General features: G+C 41.1%; 1 protein-coding gene across 2 annotated transcripts in view; it reads left to right on the top strand.

The window, feature by feature from the left end:
- The window catches only part of dlgap1b (discs, large (Drosophila) homolog-associated protein 1b), a 94,907-nt gene that overhangs the window by 47,072 nt on the left and 22,457 nt on the right, over positions 1-25,378 (top strand). For both annotated transcript variants that reach the window (XM_084939451.1, XM_084939452.1), the window contains exons 3-6: positions 870-1,985; positions 5,695-5,909; positions 13,023-13,200; positions 15,177-15,432. In XM_084939451.1, coding sequence (XP_084795577.1) covers positions 927-1,985; positions 5,695-5,909; positions 13,023-13,200; positions 15,177-15,432 — 1,708 coding nt within the window. In that variant the 5' untranslated portion in view covers positions 870-926. The remainder of the gene's footprint in view (positions 1-869; positions 1,986-5,694; positions 5,910-13,022; positions 13,201-15,176; positions 15,433-25,378) is intronic.

Raw genomic sequence — 25,378 nt, 5'->3', positions numbered from 1 at the left:
CCAGCCACAGCCCCACATGGGTAAGGAAGGCAGTTTAAGGGTGCTGATGTATGCCGCTCTTTTGTAGTCACCCTGTAAGGGCAAGGCCGTTTATTGCAGTTGCCTCAACCAGCCCAGAAGCTGTCAGCTGGGTTTTACTGGCCAATTGGTTTCCCCCTAGAAGACCTAGAGGTATAGAGGGGATATGTGATCACTGATTGTATTTGTGGGTGTGGGGATGTGCATATTTACTCAGCGAGCAGGTAAGCTGTAAAGCAAAACTAGATATGTTTTCTTTTTTGTTTTAGTGCTACCCAAACATGAAAGCACTGGATTAAATTTGTGAGACAGAGGACAGTTGTGGTAAAGTCGCTGCATTCCCATCCCTGATTTCTTGTATCTTTGACTTCCATTGAAGTTTCATTTTACAGTAGCCTTGAACAAATTTAGCACACACTTGAAATAGATTTGATCTCTTCTTGCTACCGTTTCTTGCTTTAGTTCTCTGTTTCCTTGATTCGCTGTCATTTTTTTGTTCACTGAAATGTAGTAGACTAAACAGAGAAATGGAGGAAGAGGCTTGAGGACAGATCTGGGTGTCTGGGACAACATGCCAAATGGCTGCTATATTTAGAAATCCTCCTTTTGAAGTTTTGAAGGGCAAAAATCAAAGACTTTGAGGCAAGAATAGGTCCAAGGCCTGTCAACATCAGATTTTCTCAGCTGTGAAGGACGGCCAAAAATCATCTTCCTCGAATAAAATCAGATGAAAACATTAAATTGTGCTTTTAAGTGTATGCAAATAGAAGATATTTATAATTCTGTTTTCTGTCTCTCTCTGTTCTTGTTTGTTTGTCTGTTCTTCCCCATGGCTGTGTTTTTCTTTGCAGAGCTAGTTTCTGGGCCTTTGCAGACTTCCTGCGGCAGCAGTTGAAGACCTGGCCACGATGACAATGAAAGGTCTGTCCAGCAGTCGCAGTCACCATCACACAGTGACCTGCGACCCTTCTTACGACTCGATGACCCTGGGACACTCAGATCGTCGGTCCTACTTCCTAAACTCTGGGGATGCTCATCCTGCTGACCACCCTTGCTATACCCAAAGGAACTCCTTCCAGTCTGAGTGCAGTACCTATCCTGATCTGGCCAGCTGCACTTTCCCTCGCAGACAGTACAGCTCTCACCATGAGCTAAAGGAGGAGTGTGGTGCTTTGGTGCCTTACACCGGGCCGAGCAGTAAGGGAGGTGGAGGAGGAAACAACAATCGCATCCCCTCTAACCTGCTAGAGCAGTTTGAGAGCCAGGCACCATTGCGGCGTGAAGGCTACCACACACTGCAGTATAAGCGCACTGCTGTGGAGCACCAACGCAGTGACAGCCCCGGTCGAATCCGCCACCTTGTTCACTCTGTCCAGAAGCTTTTCACCAAGTCACACTCCCTGGAGGGGCCCTCAGGGTCTGGTGGAGGAGGAAGTGGGAGGATGAATGGCAGCAAATCCAGTCCTGATGATCCACCATCATCCTCTGGCACCTTAAAGCACAGCAAGCGCAGTAAGAGCAAAGACCGCTCCAAGTCGGAGCCTAAGATGCGCTCTGCCATCTCAGGCTACTGGAGCTCAGATGACACGCTTGACCGGGAAGTGTGCCTCTACCATCATCAACATGCGGGCAACAGTGGAGGCCTGCCCTCTGGGGTCATGACTATGGGGCGTCATCCAGAAAAATCCCAGTCGCAGTATTTCATGGAGTCCTATAACACTATCAGCGCCCAGTCTCTCAAGACGTCACGTAGCAACAACGATGTGAAGTGCTCAACGTGTTCGGGGGGCAGCGGTGGAGGGCTGCCGCTGATGAGTGCACTCGATGGCCAAGTTCAGCTGAAGAAGAGCTCATGGTCTTCTACTCTGACGGTGAGCAGAGCAAGAGAAGTCTACCAGAAGGCCTCAGTCAACCTAGATAAAGCTCTGGTGAAAGCCGAGCAGGGACGCACTTGCCACTTCCTTCAGGTAGGACTGTTTACAACAGCCCCACCTCTAATGTGTCAAACTTCATGCATCATCTGGTGTGAGCCGCTCATCCATGTTTCTGTTTTTCTGCACAAAATCTGCATTTGTTTTCTTGCATGCGTCATTGTGATTTAGAGAGAGAGAGATGGAGAGAGACTAATCAGGGTCACAGCGACCCAGACTCGTTCATCTCATTCCCCTGAGCTTTGATCTCTTGTTGAATTTATTCTTGATATAATCATAAACATCTTTCAGACTCATCACATACCATCTAATCCTCTGTGGTTGTGGTTGAATGCACTGAAATATTTACAATATTTATAATTATATGGCTGGAGTTTAAGGGCTTAATTCCCCTGTAATTCAAATTACGATGTAATTATATTGAAATACAAATTCTTAAAGGCAGGTAATTTAGAATAAAGGTGTAACAAGTCAGATTTTTACAGGAAGCAAAATTTAAGTATGTAAGTAAATTGAAGTAATTAAAATTACTTATGCAGTTACAATTACTTAAGTATTGCATAATTTCCTGGTAATTTTGCAGAAAATTTCCCCATCGTAAATACGCTGTACTTTTCAGGGCACGAGCCTTATTATTAAGTGGATTAATTTAGCCTTTTTACAGCTTTATTTTGTTACATCGTTAATTAATCTTCATTATGTTGATGATTTTTTTATTATTTAATCATCTTTTTTAACTTATGTTGTACTTAAGATTACTTACAGTATATGTGTCTCCTTTCTAGTAAAACACTCCATAATACAGCCCTCACACCAGAAAGTACAGTGTACTTACATTGTAAGCTCAGAAAATATTATTTGTTTTTCCACTAAATTACCAGGAAATTGTGAAGTAATTAAAATTACTTATGCACAACTTACATTTATGTTCAATATAATTATTTCTTTGTTCAGTGTAAAGACCTGACTGGTTTGTGTTTGTGGAGCATTAATGACACCTTGCAGTAGGGCTGTTCGATATAACGATATATATCGGATGACGATATAAAAACGTCTATCGTTTCATTTTATGCTATCGTTTGTTTCGTGGTGTCGCAAAATAAACTGTTTACGGCAATATTTTTTCATCCTTTTGATGGTCACTGTAGTGGCGATATTAATTTCTTCTTTCTCTCTTTCTCTTATATTTAATATAACCACACTACTGACGGACAAGCGCCTGTTTTATGCATTGTCGTTAGCAACAACGATGGTAACACCATCGCGTGTCCGCTTATGTTTCACATAAACCTTTCACAATAAAGTTCAAGATCCTGTTGAGACTTTTCAAAATAAACTGAATCACGTGAAAGAGCAGATTATTTACGGATGAGAAGTAAAAAAGAGCCGCCAGGTGCTAAAAAATAAACCTTAGACTCAAACATTAGAACAGGCTTTTCCCCGCAGTACGGCGTGTAATAAATACTCACAAAGAAAACGGCGGCCGTTACAACTTATGTCTAAAAATGTATAGTTTAATGCATCGGTTAAAACACTCGACTCCAGCTACATGACGCGCAGCTGGAAACACTTCCCGCAAGTCGAGCTGCCCGAGATTCACATAATTTACAGAAAATGTTACATTTTTGTGATTTATATCGTTATCGGGACGATAGAATTCTTATATCGGGATATGAGATTTTGTTCATATTGCACAGCCCTACCTTGCAGCATGGAACTACATTATTACAGCTGTCAACATTATAATTGCATTGGTCATAGCAGGATTGGTGGGTATATGGTTGTAAATGTCTGAATATATCCTATTTACAAAGAAAAAGTGTGGTGCTACTATGAGATCAGAGGTCAGCAGACAAAAAATGAAGAGAAAACCACTCTACTTCCTAAGCATGGTAGCCACACACGCTCAAAAATACACAGGGACCCGATCATGCTTCACTTTTCTGGGAAAAGATAAAAGTGTTTCAGATTTCATGCATTTTCATGCATTGAGCTGAGCTGCAAATTTAGGCCCGAGGAAAGAAATGGAGAGACAAGCCGGAGAGAATAGACGAAAGCATGTGTATGTGTGTGCGGGTTTTTTTTTGGGAGGGGGGGGATAAGGGCAACAGAAGAGTGCATGAATGGAGAAAGTAAAAGGCAGAATGCGAGAGTAGGGAAACATAAAAGATAAGTTCTGTATGGCCATGCATTTTAACATCCTGAAAAACGGAGTGAGCAGATCAAGGAAGGATGTTGTCACTGCAGTGTGGCAACAACTCTTCTAGCCTAAAAGAGCCATTGCTTTTTCTCCAGAGAGCGAGACGGAAGGGGAAAGTGGCTTTCAAGGAGAGCAGCTTGACAAGTTAGTCTCCAGACACTTTTTGAATGCTTAAAACAAAAAGACATGCTATTTGCATCACCTAGTGGGATGGGATTTTGTAATCCGGTGTTTGATGTTCACACACTCACTTAATTGACCCTTTTCATGAAACATTCAGAGGTTACATCCACAGACTGCATATTAAAATGGGGATGATGTCATCAACTGGTTTCTGAAGTTTTGGCTGACAGGGTAGTAAGTTAACGTCTAACACTAGCACACCTGGTTATCAAGCAGGGGTCATGAATTGCAGTTAGTTAATAGTAGTAAAATAATTTGAGTAATCAAAACAGAAGCACAAACTTCTGGATGGGCTCTACCTCATAGCATGCAATAAATCTTCCAGTAACTGCATTAAAAATGCTCAGAAGACCAAATCCAAAAGGGTGGGTTATAAAAAGTCATCCTTACCTCATCGGCTGTAAAGAGTAACATTGGCTACAGAGACCATAAATAGTTTTTTGAGTATGCTGTTCGTTTAAGAGCTGAATGACTCGCTTTTGGAGCCAGCCTCAAGTGGCCGTTAGAAGAACTGCAGTTTTGCCACTTGAGAGTTGGTGTCCTTTTTCCAACCCAGAGGGAGCGGCCTACACCATCCTCCATACTCTTATGCTCCATCAAAAAGCTGATTAAAGAAAAATTAATACCCTTTTTTTTATTTCAATTCATCTTTTTCACTCTGTCTTAGAATAATTCACTTTTGACATCCCCATCCAAACCACTGTTGCTGAGATGTTAACACAGTCTGTAGTTACCCCTGACATCAAGGTCAGCTTGGTTTCCTAGCTACACACGAGTCTGTTGAATGATCCTTGTGAACTTTTTTCTCGCTCTGTATCTCATTTCTTTCACTTCAGAGCTGGTGCCCTAACAGCCACTCACCTTAGCACTGCAGTGGTTCTGTTGAACAAAACCCCCTTTGTTTCCCCCACCCTCTCTCTTTCCATGTCTGCTGTCTTTGACTCCCTCTCTTTTAGATTAGGGCTAGAAGATAGCTTTACCTCCTTTTATTTTTACCTTCATTAGTGTCTGTGAAAAGGCAGGAGTGCACACAGAAGCTGAGGTACTGCAACATTTTGTCAAAACAATTAATTCCCTGCATTTGATATGCAGCATGCATCACAGGACAGACAAAAGAAGGCAACTGGCACTGGCAGGCTTATGGTATGATCAAGGCAGACTTTGCACCGATGCTGTTACTACTGAATCTTTTCAGGTATAAAGTTCAGTGCAGACAACTGAGAAAATATTGGGTTTGGGGTTTGTTTTTGTTTTTTTGAGTCTGCTCGCAATTCATGTGTAAGTATGTCTGCAGGGGCCCTGAAGTGCAGAGGGTGACATGTATACAATACCGCTTTACCTAATCTCACCTCATCTCTACAGGTGCCTCAGGATGAGTGGAGCAATTTCTCTCCGCTGGGGAAAGATGACGAGATTCCATGCCGGCGGATGCGCAGTGGCAGCTATATCAAGGCCATGGCTGAGGAGGACAGCGGCGACTCGGACTGCAGCCCCAAACCCTCGCCCAAGGTCCAGGCACGACGAGCCAGCTACCTGAAGGCCACGCAGCCGTCTCTCACAGAGATGACTACGCTCAAGTGAGTGTGTACCAGGGCGCAAATTATTACTTGAAATTACTCGTTGTAAAGATTTGGATTTTTCTTAATTAAATAAATCTAAAAGGTAAGAAAAATGCCAGGCGTAAACTAAGAACACAGAGTTGCCCTTTCTTTAATGTAGCATGCAAAAGATTTTAAAAAATAAAGTTGGCTCATCTGAAGCAGCAGCTGTGAGTGGTTTTGTGTTTTGACTGTTTGTTGTTAATCTGTGGGAAAAGATCTTGATTACATTTCTGTCCTGGGTTTGAGCCCTAATAGACTAATCATTTTTCCCCTGTTTGTAACTTTAGATCTACCTCTGTATTATAAATGAGCATATGCTACTGAATAAAATGTGTTAAGTGTGCCGAAAGCCTCGAGTCACTCTGCACAGTGTCAGTGAAGCAGACTGGAGAGATGAAGGGAATGAGAGTGAAAGAGAAAAGTCAACAAACAACTGAGATGGAGGCAGTCAGTGTTAGTCAGCGTACTCCCAGCAGCACTTTGGCTTATGTGTAAGTTCCTGGCTCTTGGTGATCACAGATTAATTACCTTTTCTGTGTTTACAACAATAAAGACATGCCTCTATTTTCATAGCTGGCATACAAATACACAAACACACTGAACTGAGAGCGACTGAGCCCTGATTTAAAATCCACAATGCCAGCTCACCTGCTGAAATCTCTTTAAAGAAGTAAGCGCTGTGTTCTTCAGAAATGCATTGTGAGTTGAGAACATCATCAGCTATTTCTCTCTCCCTCTCTTTTGAAGCAATTCTTTTCGAATGATCTGAGGTTAAAAGCTGAGCTTCATTATTTGAAGAGTTTCAAGCTGTTGTTTCTTGTTATATAGGGCATTCTCTGCTCTGCAATCTATTTTTTCACAGCACGAGTTTATAAAGTATTCAGCAGTAACAGAGTCCATCAAAATTTTTATTTATTTATATTTTATCTAGTCCACACTGTCAAGCCCAATGGCAGAACTTAATCTCTTTGCAAACAAGTTGAACATTCAATTTTTGGAACTTCAAATTGATTGAAATTGTATTCATTTTAATTTCATACCACTTTTGTAGTTTTTGGCCAGCATTCCTATAATATTAAAACACTGTGCTAATGTTCATGGTAAGGAAGCATGGTGGGAGGTCATCAATTACATTTTGCTGTCCAACCCTTCTTGGCATAATTGTGAACACGCATACACAGATTTGCTCTGCTGTGTGGGAGTTTTTTCTGCAACTTTAGTGTAGTCGCTTTAATTTTTCCTCCAAGTGCAGTGGTGTAGGTTATCTGTTGGCTTATTTACAACCTGTCTGATTGTCTCTGACAGCTCGTGTTTTTTGCTTCCCCAGCTCCACTGTAGCAATGTCATCCTGTTTCCTGTTACTTCTGGGAGTACCAGTTATCGTAATATCACAGAATTAAGGACCGAAAACATAAAAACCTGAGTTGTAATATACCAGAAATTGCCTTTTTAATCCATTGCCCTGTTATGTGCGGTCAGTCAGTGAGTCTAAGGTTTTACATATCATTTCATCATTTTAAAAAAAATCTAATCATTGACAGGTTTTTGAATTAGAATAATGTGACCGCAGATGAACAGTAAATCACCTTACACATTATTCATTATTTAATGAAAACTAAACCAAAATATAGTCCTGTGGAAAACTAAGTGCACCTCAATTGCTTGTAGTCTTTAGCAGCAATAACTTGGAGTAACTTGAGGTAATGACTTTCTGCGTGGCTATCAGTCTCTTCTATTATTCTAACGTTGCTTCACTTCATGGAGCTTTGTGGATTTACAATTGGATTTAGCACTTAAAATCCCATCACAATATTTCAGTTAGAGGTCTAAACTTTGAATATTTTCTTTTTCTGCCATTCTGTTGTAGATTTGCTGATGTGCTTCTGATCATTGTCCTGTTGCATAATGCATTTTTGGCCAAGCTTTAGCTGTTGGACAGCTGTCGGCCTCACCTTTGATATAGTTGATATTTTGGATTTTGGTATCCAAAGATATTTGTGGTCAGCGCAGTTGGTGCACATTCCTGTGGCTTTAAAACAATCCCAAATCATCACCTACTCTACCACCGCTCTTCATAGCTGCTATGAGGTGTTCGTGCTGAGATGCTGTTAGCATTATGGCTTAACATCTTTTGGTCTTAGCTGCCCAAATAACATTGTACCCCACATTTTGTTGTTAGTTAAGATGCAAATGTAAGCTAGTCTGCCTTGTTCTTTTTTCTGGTAACCCTTCCAAACAAGCCATACTTGTTCAGTCTTTTTCCAATTGTACTGTCGCCCTAACTTTAACATTTAACATGCTAACTGAGGCCTGTAGCGTCTGAGTTTTTTTTTTTAAGTTTCTCTGTACTTTGCACGGCCTGAGCTTTCGGTGAATTTCCACTCCTCAGAAGATTGGTAACTGTCTTGAATCTTTCTCACTGTAGAATAATGGACTTTAAATTGTTTGGAAATGGCCTTATAACCCTTTCCAGACTGATGGGCAGCAACTATTGCTTCTGTAAGCTCATCACTGATGTCTTGCCTCCTTGACAGTGTGCTAACACACCTGAATGCCCCAGACAAGCTGCCAAAACCTGTGCTTTTATGGAGGTGCTCACACTTGCCTACAATCAGTTAAAGTGCATATGATTAGCAACATGTGGCTGATGCTTTCCCTCTTAATTCCAATAGAAGTAGTGTGCTTGGCTTTTCACACACTGTTTCTGCATTATCACTTCAGTTTTTATGAAATAAATAATGAAAGGATGTAATTGCTGTTGCTGTTTTTTGATGGCGTCCTTTCTTTATACCACCACTCTGTATAACAACACATGATCTGACCGTTGGAGATATCTTACGTCATACTGCACTGAAACAGTTAAAGAACTGAGGACAGTCTGATGGCGCTGCACGAGGCTGTGACTGATTAGCTGTGTAATATACAGAGATGAGAAGAACACCAGTGGGTGCTCCGTCATTGTTACTGGTTTCACACACACACACACACACACACACACACACACACACACACACACACTTTACGTAAGTGCAAGTGGCACAGCTTAGGGCCTACTAATGACTTGAATTTGGCCCCGGGAACGCCATCATCATCTGATGGAACCCAATGGAACAAACCAAACTGCAGTGCTGCACATTGGAGATAGAGAATGAGGCGGGAGCAGCTGACATCTTGTTTTCACATGGTGCTTTTGGGAGCTGGCACAAGTCTGTTACACTCCACAATGATTTAATAATCAGCTTTGTTGTTCCATATGTTTTCGAGCTCATTCTGTGGCCATTGTGTCCTTGACTAGCTGGGAATTGCTCCTAAGAAGTTGTGAAATTTGCTAATTCTCGTCCAATTGCAACCTCCTCCTTTATTAAAACACAAGGCATGCAGATAAAGAGTGTATATGAATGGTTGGGATTATTTCTGACAAACAACAACAAGCTCAGGAGAAAATTACATCCTTTCTTGTTTCACTCACTCACAAACTCCAAGCTTTCTTTTTGCCATAAACATTTATTTGTGGCCTAGATTTTATCATGTTTACTGTGTGTCTCTAAGACACACCCTTCCATCCCTCCAACCACCGTGTTTAGGCTCTTTATTTAGATATACTAAGAGGGGAAAGCAAGGGAAGGATGAAAGCGGAGAAGGTAAAAGCAGTTAGACTGAGAAATCTTGTCACGCGGAGAGGCAGGGGGAACTGGTTGGGGAAAAAAACATTTGAAGCAAAACGCAAAAAAAGACATGATGTGAAGATGAAAAACAGAAAAGAAGAATTATGTAGAATTATGAGAAAAGAACGAGAAATGTGGAGGAAATCGGCAGACGACAGACAGATTCCTGATGTAATGTCTTCATTTATGTCACTTGTTTCATAGTGGAACAGCTTGCAATATGCTAAACTCCCCCCAATCCTTAACTGGTCCTGATTACTGGCTGGGTCTGCAATTTAAGTGGCCACAATAGACATCATTGGTTCTATAATCAGCCCCACAGGGAAATCAAGAGGAGATGTGGATAGAAAAGTGATGTGGGTAGATTCTTCCTTGACTTGATTCCTCTGTGAATCACCCACAGCCAAAGACACAAGGTGGCTGATATGAATGAGTCACACCAGTTTCGCTTTCTTGGTTTTAGAATATGTACCGTTTCAATTCTATAATCAAGTGAACCATTGCAGTACTGTAGGCAGTGCTGCATGGGGAAGTATAGGTACAGTGGAACATAGACAGGAGTACAAACTTTATATTTACTCTGTGTAACATTTTTTGAATTGTTTTGTCACATTTTCACTGGAACCATGAATTACACAGACTGGTTGGAAATTTTGGGAAAGAGATCAAAATTAAAAGCCTGAAAAGTCTCTTCAGAAGCAACAGAGGTTGTGTATGTTGGTGTTGAAGGTTAAATCGCCTGACTGTAACATGGGAGATTGTTTTTCTCCTGTAAACTAAAGGCTATGATCTTTTAACCATTGCCAAAGTTTAGACTTTTTCTTTTCCTTAAAAATATCTCAAATTTATCAAATAACCACCATAATGCTTGATTAGGAAACTGATTGATTTGAAAGTTGGAGTTCTGATAGTAGTGGTAGTATCAGGTGTTCATGCGGAGTGCATGGGTTGTTTAATTTGATAGTTATTCGGATATCTCTGAAAAAGTCTATCATGCATCATATGGAGCAATCATTCAAATGACCTGGAAGCTTGAGGGTGCTGCACAGTATCTTTGCTGTGTACTGTTCAGGACAGAGATCTCAGATGTCATTCCTGGGATCTCCTGGAGCCACCTGCCCACTTTGGGGGTCACTGCTCCAAGTGCTCGGATTACCACGGGGACCACTATACCCATCCTATTTTGACCTAAAGATAAAGGGCATACTCAGCACAGATGTATGCCCTGCCTGCCAGAATCTTGCACTCAGCTGTTACGTGTAGGATTGCCTTAGGGGCCATAGCCCCCACAACCACGATTAGTGCCTCTGTGCTGTCTTTAAGTCCAGCTTTGACCAGCCATTGGTAGGATTTCTTTATCAGCTACTTCCTCTTACGGACAGAGATCTCCGATGTTGTGCCTGGAATCTGCCCGCTTTCTGGTCACAGCTCCTAATGCATCTGTTACCACTGGAAACACTTTGGACTTACACATCTGCTCCAGTTGTTTTTTTCAGTCCCTGGTACTTGTTGCTGTCTGCTGGGATTAGCACATCTATCACAACTCTTGTCTTCTGCTCCTTGGAAACCACCACTATGCCTGGCTGATTTAGCAGCTACTGCTTGTCTGTACCACAGGACTTTAGCTCTGTTGTTCTCAACCACCTTTCGTGGCATCTCCCATCAGGACTTGGGGATTCCTAGTCCATGTGCATATTTTCCTGTACACTATCCCAGCCTCTTGGTTGGGCCTGTTAGTCTATGCTGTCCCAGCTTGGATCTTAGATCCTGCTACTATGTGTTGGATAGTCTCTTGGGTGCTTTTATACACTCTGCAACTTGGATTCTGTCAGTTTCAGTAGACTCCTGCTTCTATGGACCTGGTGCTCAAGGCTTGTGCTGTTTTTTAACCTGGCCTTTTGTAGCTATTGGAAGGATTTCTTTATGTCAGCCAGTTCCTCTATCTGTCGATGGTACATCCCAAGGATGGACTTGGTTGTCTGTGATAGTTGCTGTTTAATCGACTCTGTCTGTGAGTTCTCTGTTCGGTTCTGAGATCACCCATTACCACTATATGTTACTCCCAGGCATGATATAGCTGTGTTGAGTTTGTTTTCTCAGTCAAATTCATTTAGCTTTAATAATACTTAAGATATAATAAAACATGACATTTGGCTCAAAAAATCATTTGGTGATTCAGATACACCAGATTCCTCTTTTCCTGTCATCTGGTGGAAAAAATGATTTTCCTTAAAAATACAGTGGAACTATTAGAAAACATTGATGGAAGACCTCTAAAGGATCAATTGTGTTGATCAAACAAAGCAGCAGCATGACTAACTCGTGAATTTTTCTGTGTCTGTGGAGTAGCTTCTAGTATATTATTCTCAATATTAAAGAGCCAGGAGGACAGTCGGGCTAAATGGAGACATGTTTTAAAATTAATAACTGTCCATTCGGCACACTTATTCTTATCTCAGTAGTTTATCTGTTCTTCCACTTCACCTCGCCTTTCCAATCTTCCATCCAAGAATGAGTAATCTAGTTTGCTTTGCTGTGGTAACCGCGCTCTATTTTAAGGCAGAAATGCATAATTAAAGCTGACCTGACATGAAGGCAGAGACTAAGAGTTGTATAAGCAAAGTATCTATATGCGGATGCTCTTATATGTGTGTGGAATGAGAGAGGCTACAAAAAGATGTAGCTCTCACCGTTAATTTTAGAATTTATATATAATCTGTGATGTATTCTTTCCTCACTTGGTTTAGTAGACCGCCATGTTCCTCAAGAATGAAGTGAGTCTGCTTTTTAGGTTTTATTTGCTGTGATTAATTAGTTGTTTAACTTGCATCCAATTGCTATTTAACCTAAACAGCAAGCACCCTTTTTTGCGGGTACGCAAATGCACATGTGCACATAGATGTGAAGCATGCTAAGCAATCAGGCTGAAAGCAGGTGACAATTAATGAGACATCTATTCATACCTTTCATACAGGATGTGTATCAAATATATTTCTGTGTTTTTATGTCACAGTCTCTAAATTACATATACCTCACAGGCATACAGAAACAGACGTTCATATCTCTATATACAAGAGTTCTCATGATTAAGCGTTTTAGAAAGTGCTTACAAGGAGCTTCAAGGACAGACTATCTACGCTACTGTGAGCGGTTCTCAATAGAACTACGCTGTTTGATTAGATAATGGTGTGTCCTGAAGCAATTGTGGATTGATCCATATCTTTCGGTTCACACACTTCCAAGTACTTGAAATTGCCTTCTCTTGCATTCTTTTCATCGCCCCCGTCTTTACCTCTGCTCTTTTTCTGCCTTTATCATCCTTGGGTTTTCACCTTTTTACTAATCTCTTGCTTTTCCTGTTTTGACTTTTTTTTGTTTGTTTTTTACCCCTTCCTTTTTTCTTTCTTTCCCTCCCTTATGGCAGGATTTCCACAGAGCACTCACCCAAACTGCAGATCCGGAGTCACAGCTATCTGCGGGCGGTGAGTGAGGTTTCCATCAATAGGAGTCTGGACAGCTTGGACCCAGCAGGGCTGCTGGCTTCGCCTAAATTCCGCTCCCGAAACGAGAGCTACATGAGAGCAATGAGCACCATCAGCCAGGTTGGTGGCACTCTGGCTCCCATGCCTGTTTTTTGTTAGCCTCTACGGCCCTCGTACCTCTACTGTTACATCTGATAAGGCTGTGCAGTGGGAGGAAATCCCATCGGTAGCCATTCTAAGACCTAAATTAGCAATCAGGTCACCATCCGGCAAATTATGAAAAAAATATAAAAAACCCCAATCTCCTAATTAGTGTGTACGTGTGCATGCTGTTTTCTGGAGCTCAGATGATACCGATATTTTCAGATTGGCTAATTAAACAGGAGGGGATGCAGACCTCCCTCAGTTCCCTCTCTTGCCATAATACGCTCTTTCTGCATCAGCATATTTTGCGAACCAAAGTGACAAGCTTAAGCTGTTCTACTCATTTAACATGCAGCAATGTGATTTTTATGAATAATTCAAAGTCGGATAGGTTCCAAATAATAACGGGCATTTGAGGTGATGTGACAGTTATTGAACATACTGAAGAACTGGCCAGGAAACAAGACACACACTAGCCTGGTGGAGGTCTGTTAATGTATTGCCAGCTGCAAAATAAGATGTTAGTCATTTGGGATTTTGAGCAGTGCTTGATACATTGCATTATTTGTAATGACAGGGGAACTTAGTTTACCTTTTTGCCTGGGGTAATGGGAATATGTACTCCCCTCTAAAGCCCAGGGGCAACAGTTTGCCTCACCATCTGAATGATGGACCCCTGAGACATCCCTTCAAGTCCTGGCATGGAGCAGGCCAAGAAGAGAATGTCACACTGGACCTGGCATCAACAAAAAGAATAAAGGTGCTGCTTAGGTTCTCTATTTCACTGTTTGCATCTAGTGTCAGCTGGTGTCAATAGACTGAATCAAGGTCCACAAACCTTCCTGATTCCCAACTCTACAAATGTGCACTTACACCTCTGACTCTACACTCTGCTTACCAAGTCCTGCTTCTTTCATTTGTGTCACTCCCTGTGAAGATATCCTGGGAACTATCCTATTATCTGCCCTCACATAACCCAGTCTGTCCCACACACCCATCTTGCAAGTCTGTCGCAAGTTTTCTGAGTTGTGTTTGCTTTAGAGCCTGTTTTGAAGCTGCACTAGCTAATGATGTAGGTGTAATTAGATGTCCTTGAGTCACATTTCAAATCCCAGTAGTCTTAGCTTTGACACTTCCTATTCTCACCTTTAATAACACGCGTAGTATTTCACTGTGTTGTATGGCCCTTTGAAGTTTTATCCTACAGGGATTCTTCCCCCTCTGCACCCCTTGGATGGTCTTTTATTTTTCTCCAATGTATTTCTATTTTAAGTGGGCTATATGTAAATTCCTATAAATGGCTTAAAGCTTCATAAGACGGCGTGGAGGTAAAAGCAGTGACAAAAATGAATTGCTGTACTCTGCACTGACATGGAAATTCTGTGATTTGATGTGCTAAAAAAAAAAACCTTGAATAGTCTATGATGCATTACCAAAAGGCACAGAGTTGTAGAACATAATTCACTGCAAGCGAATATTTCGATGGCTGGATTTCAGTCAAAAAGATTTGAAAAATGTTTTGTTAAAAGTACTTTTGCGGTTTTTATTATTTCTCCTTGGCAGAGATGCATTTTTACAAAACAAACAAAAAAAATTTTCTCTTTTCTTTTGACCAAATGTGGTGAATCTGCCTGCCATAAATTATGGGTAACGCTGAAACCCCAATGTTATGTTGCAGCACCCAATTTGCACTTTAATTGTGTTTGTATATAAAACTCCTGCCTGGTGAAGCTTTGAGCAGTAGAGTAGTACAGTAACAGCAATTCTTGCAGCACTAAAAGATGTTTCTCTGGCTTTTGCTACTGTAATATATTGTCCATTCACCTTTCTCTTACACTGTGCTGGTATGCACCTGTGCATTGTTATTTTTCAAGGTGTTCTCTTTTTCCTCTGTGTGGATGTTTGTGTGCACATACTGTATGTATGTCTGTCTGTTTTCCCCTCCTCCACAGGTGAGCGAGGTGGAGGTGAATGGGCAGATCGAGGCGGTGTGTGAGTCAGTGTTCAGTGAGATGGAGTCACAAGCAGTGGATGCCCTAGACCTGCCCATGTCTGGGTGTTTCCGTATGCGGAGCCACAGCTACGTGCGTGCCATCGAGAAAGGCTGCTCACAGGAAGAGGAAGAGGGGAGCGTCACAGCGGGAAGCAGGAGGACCAACTCACCCCCACGCACCACCACCACTGTTAGAACCATCCAGAGCAGCACAGGTGGGTGGGAACATGTGCTTAAAGCATGCATACTCATGTGCTCATGACTGAGTGAACATACATAACCTATTATAAATTCATTTGAGCTTAGAAAGTATATTTTATGGATGCACTCTGATTTCTGAATGAATATCTTAATACTGCACTTTACTTGCTTACTTCACTGGAAAGTTTATCCATAAACACGCAATACACATATGATTGATGGTCATCAAGTCAAATCTTCTCCTTTCTTTCCCTCTTCTGCAGAAACCCAGTCTTGGTTATTTCCATAAAAAAGAGCTGACTCGGTTAGCCAGCTGCAGACTAGTTTCACTTTGCAAACACAGACCCAGACCCTCTATATTATTATCCATCTGACCCAGTTTTCTTCTCTGATACAATAAGATGAATGCCGGACTGTTTTTTTTCTTGCATAAGAGCTTATTTGAGCTGTAAAGCTCACTGACTGCTGGATCTTATTTTAGCCCTCTTGTGTGCCTCATGGTCTGGAGTGCTTAGTTTTCCAGCATTACTGCATGCAGTATTGATGCTGAGTGGTGCTGGCATCCAGCACTGGGTGCTTCTATGCTTCCCGCTGCAAATCCAAACGTCATTCCCTTACACGGTGCACGTTGAGTCACCATAGCCTGACGCACATTGGTGTTCGCTTCCATTATTATTTAATTATGCCAATTAAAAGACAGCATTTCCCCAAACCAGGTTGACAAAGGTTACAGCCAGCTAATTAAACACATTAACTGCAAATTGGAAGAATTGCAAAACTTGTTCAGTGAATTAAAAGGGCTTACTACTGACTCTGAGCAAACATTTATTTAAGGCTCTTTAAAAACTGCTCCAACTGACGTCTTTGCAGACTATCATTTCCTGCTCCAGTTAGTGAAATTAGACAAAATATGAATTTTCACCCCACTGTTTCTATGATTATATATCAAAGAAGAGGCCAAGTTAGGAATGCAATTAAAGGCAATGGAGGATTCATTTGATTGTTCTGTTGTTTGGTAGTACTTATTGATCTATAGAACGGAGAGAGTGATAAGAGGAAGACATTCAAAGCTCCCTCCTCGGAGGAAGGAAGAGATAATGAAGATCATCTATCAGGTGAAGTGTTGTAGGGACTAAAATGGGGTTTTCATCCTAGACAGCTGCTACACATGGTACAGTAAGTCTCTATTTCTCTGGCTGTCTCACACATGGCTTGCAGGGCTCGCTCTTGATCTGTAACACAAAGGCAACACCTTTAAACATTTGTCAGGTGACTGGTGACTAAGCAGAGATTTCTTTGCTGTAGCACATATTTTAGAAGCGGTTGCCTCATAGCTGTTGGCATTTTAATGAACATCCTTGTGATGCCTTAGTTGGACAGATGATGGACAGATATTTTATTTTTTTGGAATTTCAAAGATGAGATAATAGCCCGGTGTATGGTACTGATGAGACAACATAACACAACTCCTTCGAGTTGACGGCAATATTCTGTCTCGGGTTTGTGTCGTACTTTGTCGACCTCTTGTTACCCTTGACCCTTATTTCCCACCGACCTCCTGGTATCTCAAAATCAGTTGCAACTAAGATTTAAGCACGCAACATGGGACATTAGAACAGTGATATATTACAAGGTGATGTGGAAAGCATTTAACTGTGATTGGTACTAAAGGTAGGGGATTGCTTCAGATTACTGTCATAACTATACTACTGTACACTTCGTCACCTCGGATTTTCACCACAAATTCATCAGTCACTGTAATTAATTATCTCAACCTCTCCTTTGTCTCCCACTGGGACGAGACCGCGATTAAGAGTAAAAGAAGAGATGGAGACTGGAGAGAGGAGGGAAAAGTCTCTATGTGTCTGCATTTTGAATGGATGACTTTTTTAATGTGATCATCTGGTTAAAGTTAGGTAGGAGTTGTTCTCCTAATGCAGTGTGTAAAGTACAGGGATGGCAGATGGTTTCGAACCACTGAAACAACACCCCCCACATCTTAACACTCCTTAAAAACCTGATAATCAGATTTTACAGAGGCTACGAAGATTTCTGTTTTTCTTCCCAACTATTGAAGGATATTATAAATTTCTTTCTAACTGCTGTTTTTGGAAATGAACTGGAAATCTTAACATTTTAAGATTTCCAAATAAGCATGGGGGGGGGGAGATATGGTGCTCTTTGGCATTAGAAACAATCAAAAGGCTAGAATGCGTTTCAGCCGTCAAAGGCAGCATGTGCGGTAGCTGTAAACCTTGCCTCCTGTCCATATTAATGTAGGTAACATGTGCACATAATGGGGATTTGCTGTAAAATTATTGTAGGCTAGCATTTTACAGCACTCAGTACTCAAAGTACCCTTTACCCACGGGAAAATACAGCAAACAATATGCATTTTATAATTTCATATTCATAACAGACATTTGACATTTGCAGTCTCTCGCTCTCTCTCTCAGCTCTCACATAGTAGGCTATAAAGAACATATAACTGTCGGCACGGTGACGTCCTCCTAAGCAAACATTCACAGTTTTTACGGTTTAGTTTATTTCTGTTGTTTCACGATGTGAACGCTCACACGAGCAAACACACGCACATAAATACATTTCACAGGAAATCGTCTGGGAGCCCAAAGCGAGAAATGAAGACGTTGTTGTGGTGAATATTGCATGATGTTTCTGAAGGCTGGTTCAAGCACCGGTTCCAGAAAAACAGCCCGCACTTATGGTTTTCAGCTCCCACTTGTCCCCACGGCAAAAAGCCAAAATATCACACACACACGCACAGACACACAGCAGGCAAGAGACCTATCAGCTTCCGCTCATGCTTCTCTCCAGTTTGCCCACTGCACTGCTCCAGCCCATTATTATTGATGATCTTTTTAATCCAGAGGAAGGAGACCGAAGTAAAGGGTCGTCCTTTGATCTCTTCTCTTTGAACGTGAAGTAGCTGTGGCTGCTGTTGCCTGCGTCCGTGCCCGCTTAAACTGGCACATACACGCACACACACGTTAACCTGCAAACTCACTAACGCAGACATACTGCTATTGCCTCGAACAGACACGTTGGCCAAGACATCAGGTCCTTTGGATCGGTTTAACAAAATCTGGAGCAGATCCTCTTTCTAAAGCTTCGGAAAATCCATAGCAATCGGTTAATGTGAGGATTTTACTGCCTTTAAGCCCTGACTCCTTCACCCCCACGTCATCTCCAGTTAACATATTCATCACCTCCTCACCCCTGCTTTGTCTTGTCCTCCCTTGCCTTCTTGCTCAACAGCTAGAGCCGCTTCCTTTATACGAGCGAAGCTAGGTGTGTGGGAAAATCAACCTGTTGTGGCACTTCTTCAGGAAGAATAAATGACCTTGTATTAGAAACCGTATACATGCATATCTTAAGTCTGGGAATTTTGCCATAGCTTCTTATAGTTTCTCTTTCTCTCCCCCTTGTTTCCCATGCTTGCTGACCTACTGTCATTTATCCAACCTCACATTTCCCAGCGTCTATTTTTCAGAGGTGCCAAAGGATTTGGTTTTAAAAAAAAAAGAAAAAGGTATTCACTCCCTAGCTTCATGTAATCAGTTATAGGACAATATTTGATTTAATGGCTGTGAATTTTTTACAGCCCCTACCAGAGGCATTGTGCTGAATAAAGCACTCCTTAAGTAAGCATTTAAGGCATGCTTATGTTCCATATTGCCAATGGTCTTGCAAACACTCAAGGGAAAACAACCTCTTCGTTTAGTTCTCTTATGCAGCTTCTAGCATACTTTTTCTATCTGCTTGCACTGCACAAGAGCAATTAAAAAAAATTAATACTAATAAAATACTTGTCATATATAACTGTAGTTTAGATTGGCCGCTTTTGTTAAAAAATGTTTTAGTGTAAGTAAAAGACAAAAGAATAATTAAACATGCAAATTAATATAAAGGTTTAGTTGCTCAGAAAGAGAACGGCTGAGTTGCTTTATGTGCTGCATTTAAAAAAAAAAATGTTTTCTCATTTGATTAGGTTTGTTCTTAATTACTTCTCTACCACTTTCTAAAGACCTTTGCACACCAAATGTGGTATTGCTGGGAGTAAGTGTAGGCTTACTTCTCGTAACCAGATCAAATATCTAATACATTCTGCTAAGAAAACCTCTGTAAATTTGGTATTTGCACCAAAACTCAATAGGGGATCTCATAAAAAGCACAGTATAAATGACAGGGAATCTTATTTCCTGTAAGAAAAGGTTTAATGCTTGAGGAAATATGCTTATTGGCTTTATTTAAATAAAAAAAATCTTGTTAATAAGCATAGCTTAATTAAAAACATAATTTTTGCATCAGTAGTAAATATTTGTAATTTCCAAATATCTAATACCAATGGGTATGAGGGATTTCTGGGAGATTAGAATATAATAACATCTGCGCTCTTACTGTAGTGCCAGTTAATCACAGTAGGAGTTAGTGGAAAGGTGTCACCAGAGGCAATGACAGAAACCTTGTTGGTTTTGGTATTTCCTATTAGTTACAGACAGCAGCATTTTCCCACATTTGGTTTTCTATGTTTAAAAACACTCAACATACTGGTCTGAGTGTGGAACACTAAACTTACTGCGATGTTTTCAGGCTTTACTCTGTCGAAATCACTAGCCCTGCATGTGTATTCCAAACTCTGCCTTACAGTAGAGAACTGCAGGCTGAGATAAATCCTGTACAACACTGCCCCCAGGGGCTCAGTGAAACACAGCACCACACCTCTGCGCTTTCTTCCTTCAGAAGCTCCGTGAGTGGGCGGATGAAAAACTACAAGACAGCTTGACCCAATTAAAAACAATCACTGGCTTTTTTCCAGGAGCTCTGTTCTGAGAGAGCTTGTGCGAATAAATATCTCTAGATGTGCTAAATATATATGGCTGGGATACAGACTGCTGAAGTCTGGCCGAATCAAGATCAAGCCAAGCATTGGGCCAGATTTTCCCTCACACCTCCACCAGCCCACGCAAATATCCCAGAGCAAGGCAGAATTTTGTGTGTCATATGTCAGGGTGACTCATATGTTATAAAAGGGAAGAAAAATGCCACTTTGGGCTCTCTCTGTGTGTCCTCCTATGTTTTGTTTTTTTTCTCTCTCAAGGTGCGTTTAAGGAGGAGTACAGGTGAAAGGCCTTTGTGGCAGCATTAAGTTTGACAGATCCATCAGTCGCATGAACAATGACCACAGAGTAGGTTTTCTCAGCTTCAGGCTGCAGTAGTCAGTTACTGTGGATTTGGCCATCTGCTTGCCGGTTGTGTCCGTTGATGAGTGATGAGATCAGAGCAAGGTCAGGACTGAAAATGTAGGGCAATCAACTTATTTTTTATTGTGTCGTTGCCATGTATTCTGACTGGTGGCCAATTCTGCAAGTTCATTTTCAATATAAAATGAAAGGGATTAGATATAGACAGATGTTGGGGAGAAAAAAAGATTGTATTTTATATAATCTGCATACAAGAAGATCAAAACTTCAACAATCCCACAACCCCCATAGGAACTGTGTGCAATAACAAAGGCTAACCCTCCAATAAAATTGCTGCCACTTGGGTTTAGGAACAGCTTAGTGCAAAGGGACACTTTTTTATTATTAAACCACAAGGTGGCAGTCATCACACTGTGTTTATGAATCACATCCTCTGTTTGGCTATTTTTGTGCTTTCAAGTTTTCACATTAAAGGAACTCCAGTTGTATATATAGGGATGTCAGTGGTGTTGCTTTCAAATTTGGTTGTCAAAAGAAGTTCTCAACTTTTGGCACACCATCTCACATGAGGATAGCTAGAATGGGAAGACTTCTAATTGGCTTGCAGTAGGAGCATGACTATATTGTCTGGCTATTGTACATATTCTAAGTATTTCCACATTTGAAGGGATCTCCTGTGGTTTAGGGATTAAATCTCCAAACATATTACTATTTTAAAACGAAGAAAAAAGGGAAGTGTAAGTGGATAAAAGATAACTGTTTTAAAAAATACAATAGTTGTTTTATATATATATATGTGTACAGTACTGTGGAAAAGTCTTGAGCCATCCCTAATTTCTTTTTGTTTTGCTTCCAAGGTGATGATTTATTTATTTTTATTTTTTTGTAATTTTTTTCTCAAGCGCTCCAGCGCTCCGGGCTTTCTGAAGGCCTTTCAAGGTTTTTATTTGGACATGGGCTGATTTTTCACTCATTTTTGGTTTATTCCTCGTACCTGACCATTTTCAGAGGAATGCTTTATGTGTGTTTGTATGCTAAGCCCTTAACACTGAACTATGAACCATTTAAGCATAAAATAGGCAACTAACACAAGGGCTGAATCAGTGCTGTGTGTGCACATAACAGACAACCCATTTTAAACTGTATATTTAGGACGTTTGTTACTAGTAGCCCGTCACAGTAACACAGTTTGACAGATTTAAAATAGTTTGTTTTTTTGTTTTTTTTGCTTTTTTAAGGGGTAGGGTGCGCTATTAGTCAGACGCGTGGCATATCTTGGCATGGTGTGCAGTGCGTCCTTAGAAATTTTGAGGAAACTGGAGAAGTGGAGAACAAAAGAAGAATAGGCAGGTCTAAAAACGAATTAGAAACCCAGTGGTGGGGGCAGGATGCATCAAAAATGTGACACAGGACCTGACAGATGCATCTGGCCCTTCAGTTTATGCAGCTACTGTCTCAAAAGCGTCTGATTGGCAATGGCTTAATTTTTCAGCATGGCAGTGATCCAAACACAGTGCCAAGGCAGTAAAAGCATACCTGAATAGAAAAACAGACAATGGGACGCTATCAGTCACAGGGACATCAACATTACTGAAGTAGTGTGGGGTTTGAATGTCCTTCAAGAAGCCTGGAGAACTCTTCCTGAAAACTACTTAAGGAGATGAGAAGAAAGCTTGCCTAAGAGAGTTCAGGCTGTGTTGAAGAACAAAAGTGGTCACACCAAACATTGACTTTAAAGCAAATTGGAATTGTACAAACTCTTTTTTGCCTCATGTTGTATTTCCTTTAAGTTAGTCAAACTATATCCAGTTTTCCTAGCAAACTATAAAAAGATGAATGGCTCGATACTTTATGCGCAGTTGTCGTACAGATAAGTTATGCGACATACGTACAAGTTAAAAATGAAGCAATAGTGGTGCCAATTTAGGATTTAAAAAGCGATACGTATTTGAATATCTGAGTAAATCCCTGAGCAACAGGGGCATTTATGAAGAGAAAGGGGGGATTTTTATTAGCGTACAGTTTTCACTGTGACCGTACGCGGGACTGTCCCACCCTTGAATAACTTATTAAGTTTGCTTGCACGGGGCGGAGGGGGCGAAATCAAGGCGCGTCTACATCCTGACAGAAGATCCAATATCGTCAGAGTGAAAGAGGAAAACCGGGAGAGAAGATTCATCTCAGCACAGTTCTGCCGATTGACCCTTCACATGCCGTTACTTCAGTGTTTGTACAGCGCGCTGGTGGCCATGTGTGACTACTGGATACACCTTTGTGAGTACAAACTGTTGTTGGGTTTGTCTGTCGTTTGCGAGCGAGGTGAGACCGAAGGCGAGCTGCGGCAAGAAGCGGGGAAGATGAGCGATGGCACCTTCAAAATAAAAGCACGTGCAGCGAAATGTGAACCCGTAACGCGCTGAAATTGTGTTAGACTATTTGAATAATTCGGATAAAGATATTTAAAGGGTCGAAGTGGTGTCCACAGTAGAAATAATGTACGTAAAACCTACCTGTCAAATACAGGAAGTTATACTTTGTAATTTTAAAGTGCGTCAGTGGCATTTTACTGTGAAGGTCCAGAGCGGAAATTTTATTGTGACACTCTTTACACTGAGATCATCCGTGCCCATCCCGTTCTTTCTGCTTATTCATGCTTCTAATGAAATGACTTTTAAAAAAAAACAATAAAATATAACGATGACCAAAGTGCTTCATTTAATTTTAATGGAGAATAAAATTAAGTGATGCAATTTTAATAATAATTTTAAGAAAGTACATTCTTACCTTCCGTGGTATTTTTAAACCTTATAAAATCAACTGAAATCCAAAAGTTTTAACAGTTTCTGCTGAGTCATCTGTGTAAAGTGCTGTTAAATTAACTTTCAGGCCCTCTGCAGCTACTTTCCCTCCAAACTGAACTCCATTTGAACATCTCCCCTGTGAGATTAGCCACGAGTTACATGCCTTCAGCCTCCGCTCATAAAAGCCCAGAAATGTTGATCGTGTTCCAGCTCCTGGTTTATTTTGGTATATGTCTGATTGGGCTGGGTGGGGGGCTGGGAACAGGTGTGGCCTGAATGGCGCAGAGTAAGCCCTGGCACAGCATCACAACACAGTCATCTGCAATAGTTATTTAGGTCAGACCAGGGGCGATTCTACGTTCACATTTTTAGGGGGGGCTCAACTCCCGATTTTAATGAGATGCATGCAGTGCTTTGTAGTTAATATTAATGGAATATGCTGTTTGCAAATGTAATCAGCCCTTTTCACATTTGCAAACCTCAATTCAATTGGATACACATTAAAATGTATCCCTCAAAGGCAACCTAATTAGTTATATGACCTATTGTAGTGTCTTTCAGTAAATCAGAGTGAAAATCAGAAATTTCAATATAATGCACTGGTTTTAGGGTGGAGTCTTTAGCTATAAAACTCAAGGCAAAGTCCCAGTCGTTAAAGAAGTTTAATAAGTGTTTGTTGTAGAAACATGCACAACATTATATCTCGACCACATAGAGGCAGTTCACCAAATCATCAAGCACTTAAAGTAACATTATTCAGTACAGACATAGGAAAATCAACCTGCCACTCCACAGACATGTACACGAAGCAAACTGGTAATAGAGTTATTTTATATTAAAGTTCATGAATTCATACAAAGCCTCCCTTTGTTATGCAGTCTCAGCACAGAGCGTCATGTACCCCTATTTCACAAGTGGAGAATAGATTTGTAGTCCATCACATCAGTGTAGTGGCATTCTTTTAACTTGTTGTCACCTGGATCTGGAGCTATGCTGTAAACAAACACAGAAGCCTAATTCTACCAGAACAGGAACAAACATTTTTAACACCAGCTCCTGGGCTAGGACACCGCAATGTCACTGCATCATCACAACAGCTTGAACTTTGGCTATATTTCAGTTAAAGCGTGTTTTGAATCTGCATCACTGATTTGTGGCATGAGATTATCTCTGCATCCTTTTTCTGACGCAGCAACGAAAGTTATTATTAGGCTATTAATGACAAACCTGCATCAGAAGCAGCAAAACCTCTGTGTGAGCACACTGTAATATCATGATATCAACAACACTGGACATAAAGTCTGTTTGCACTCTAGCCTGTACAGTTTTTAATAGACATGTTAGGAAAATATAACAAATGAAGATAATTCCAGAAAATAACACTAAAATACGCTGTTATTACTTCTATTAATATAGTTATTTTTAGGGGTGCTCAGGAGTTCATGACAGACTTCTGTGCGTGCAAGTGAGCATCCAGAGGGCATAGGAGAACCATGCTGAGCCCCACAGTGAGGAATATCACTGGTGCTACTTACCAGTCCAAGGCCTCGGAGGATAGATGGAGGGCTGCTAAGTCCCCACTGCTTGACAGATGAGCAGTCTGTGGCCCCATGTTTCTTTCCAACCATCTGTGTTTGAGTGAGTCATGCACAGGGTTGCCAGCTATGCTGCCTGCCTGCTCACCTACCATCTTTCGCCGTTCTATTTTCAGATGAGGCTCAGTGTCCCTCCTGAGCACAACATGCTCTGGACACATGCACATGTACATTACACACATGGCTCCAGTGATCCAACTAGGCCATGGTCATGTGAGATTATGTTGCTATCATGTAAGTGAAAGAGGGCATCCTGAATATAAGATAATGAGAATTCTCCTGCTGACATATTATAATCCATAAAGGCCTTCATCACAGGAACACCAGATTATCAGGTCATAA

This window comes from Perissodus microlepis, chromosome 9 (assembly GCF_051167445.1).
Source record: "Perissodus microlepis isolate ML-2025 ecotype Zambia chromosome 9, ASM5116744v1, whole genome shotgun sequence".
NCBI classification, from domain to species: Eukaryota; Metazoa; Chordata; class Actinopteri; order Cichliformes; family Cichlidae; genus Perissodus; species Perissodus microlepis.
The sequence above is the reverse complement of the archived record's forward strand: the minus strand, read 5'-3'. Positions and strand labels throughout refer to the sequence as shown.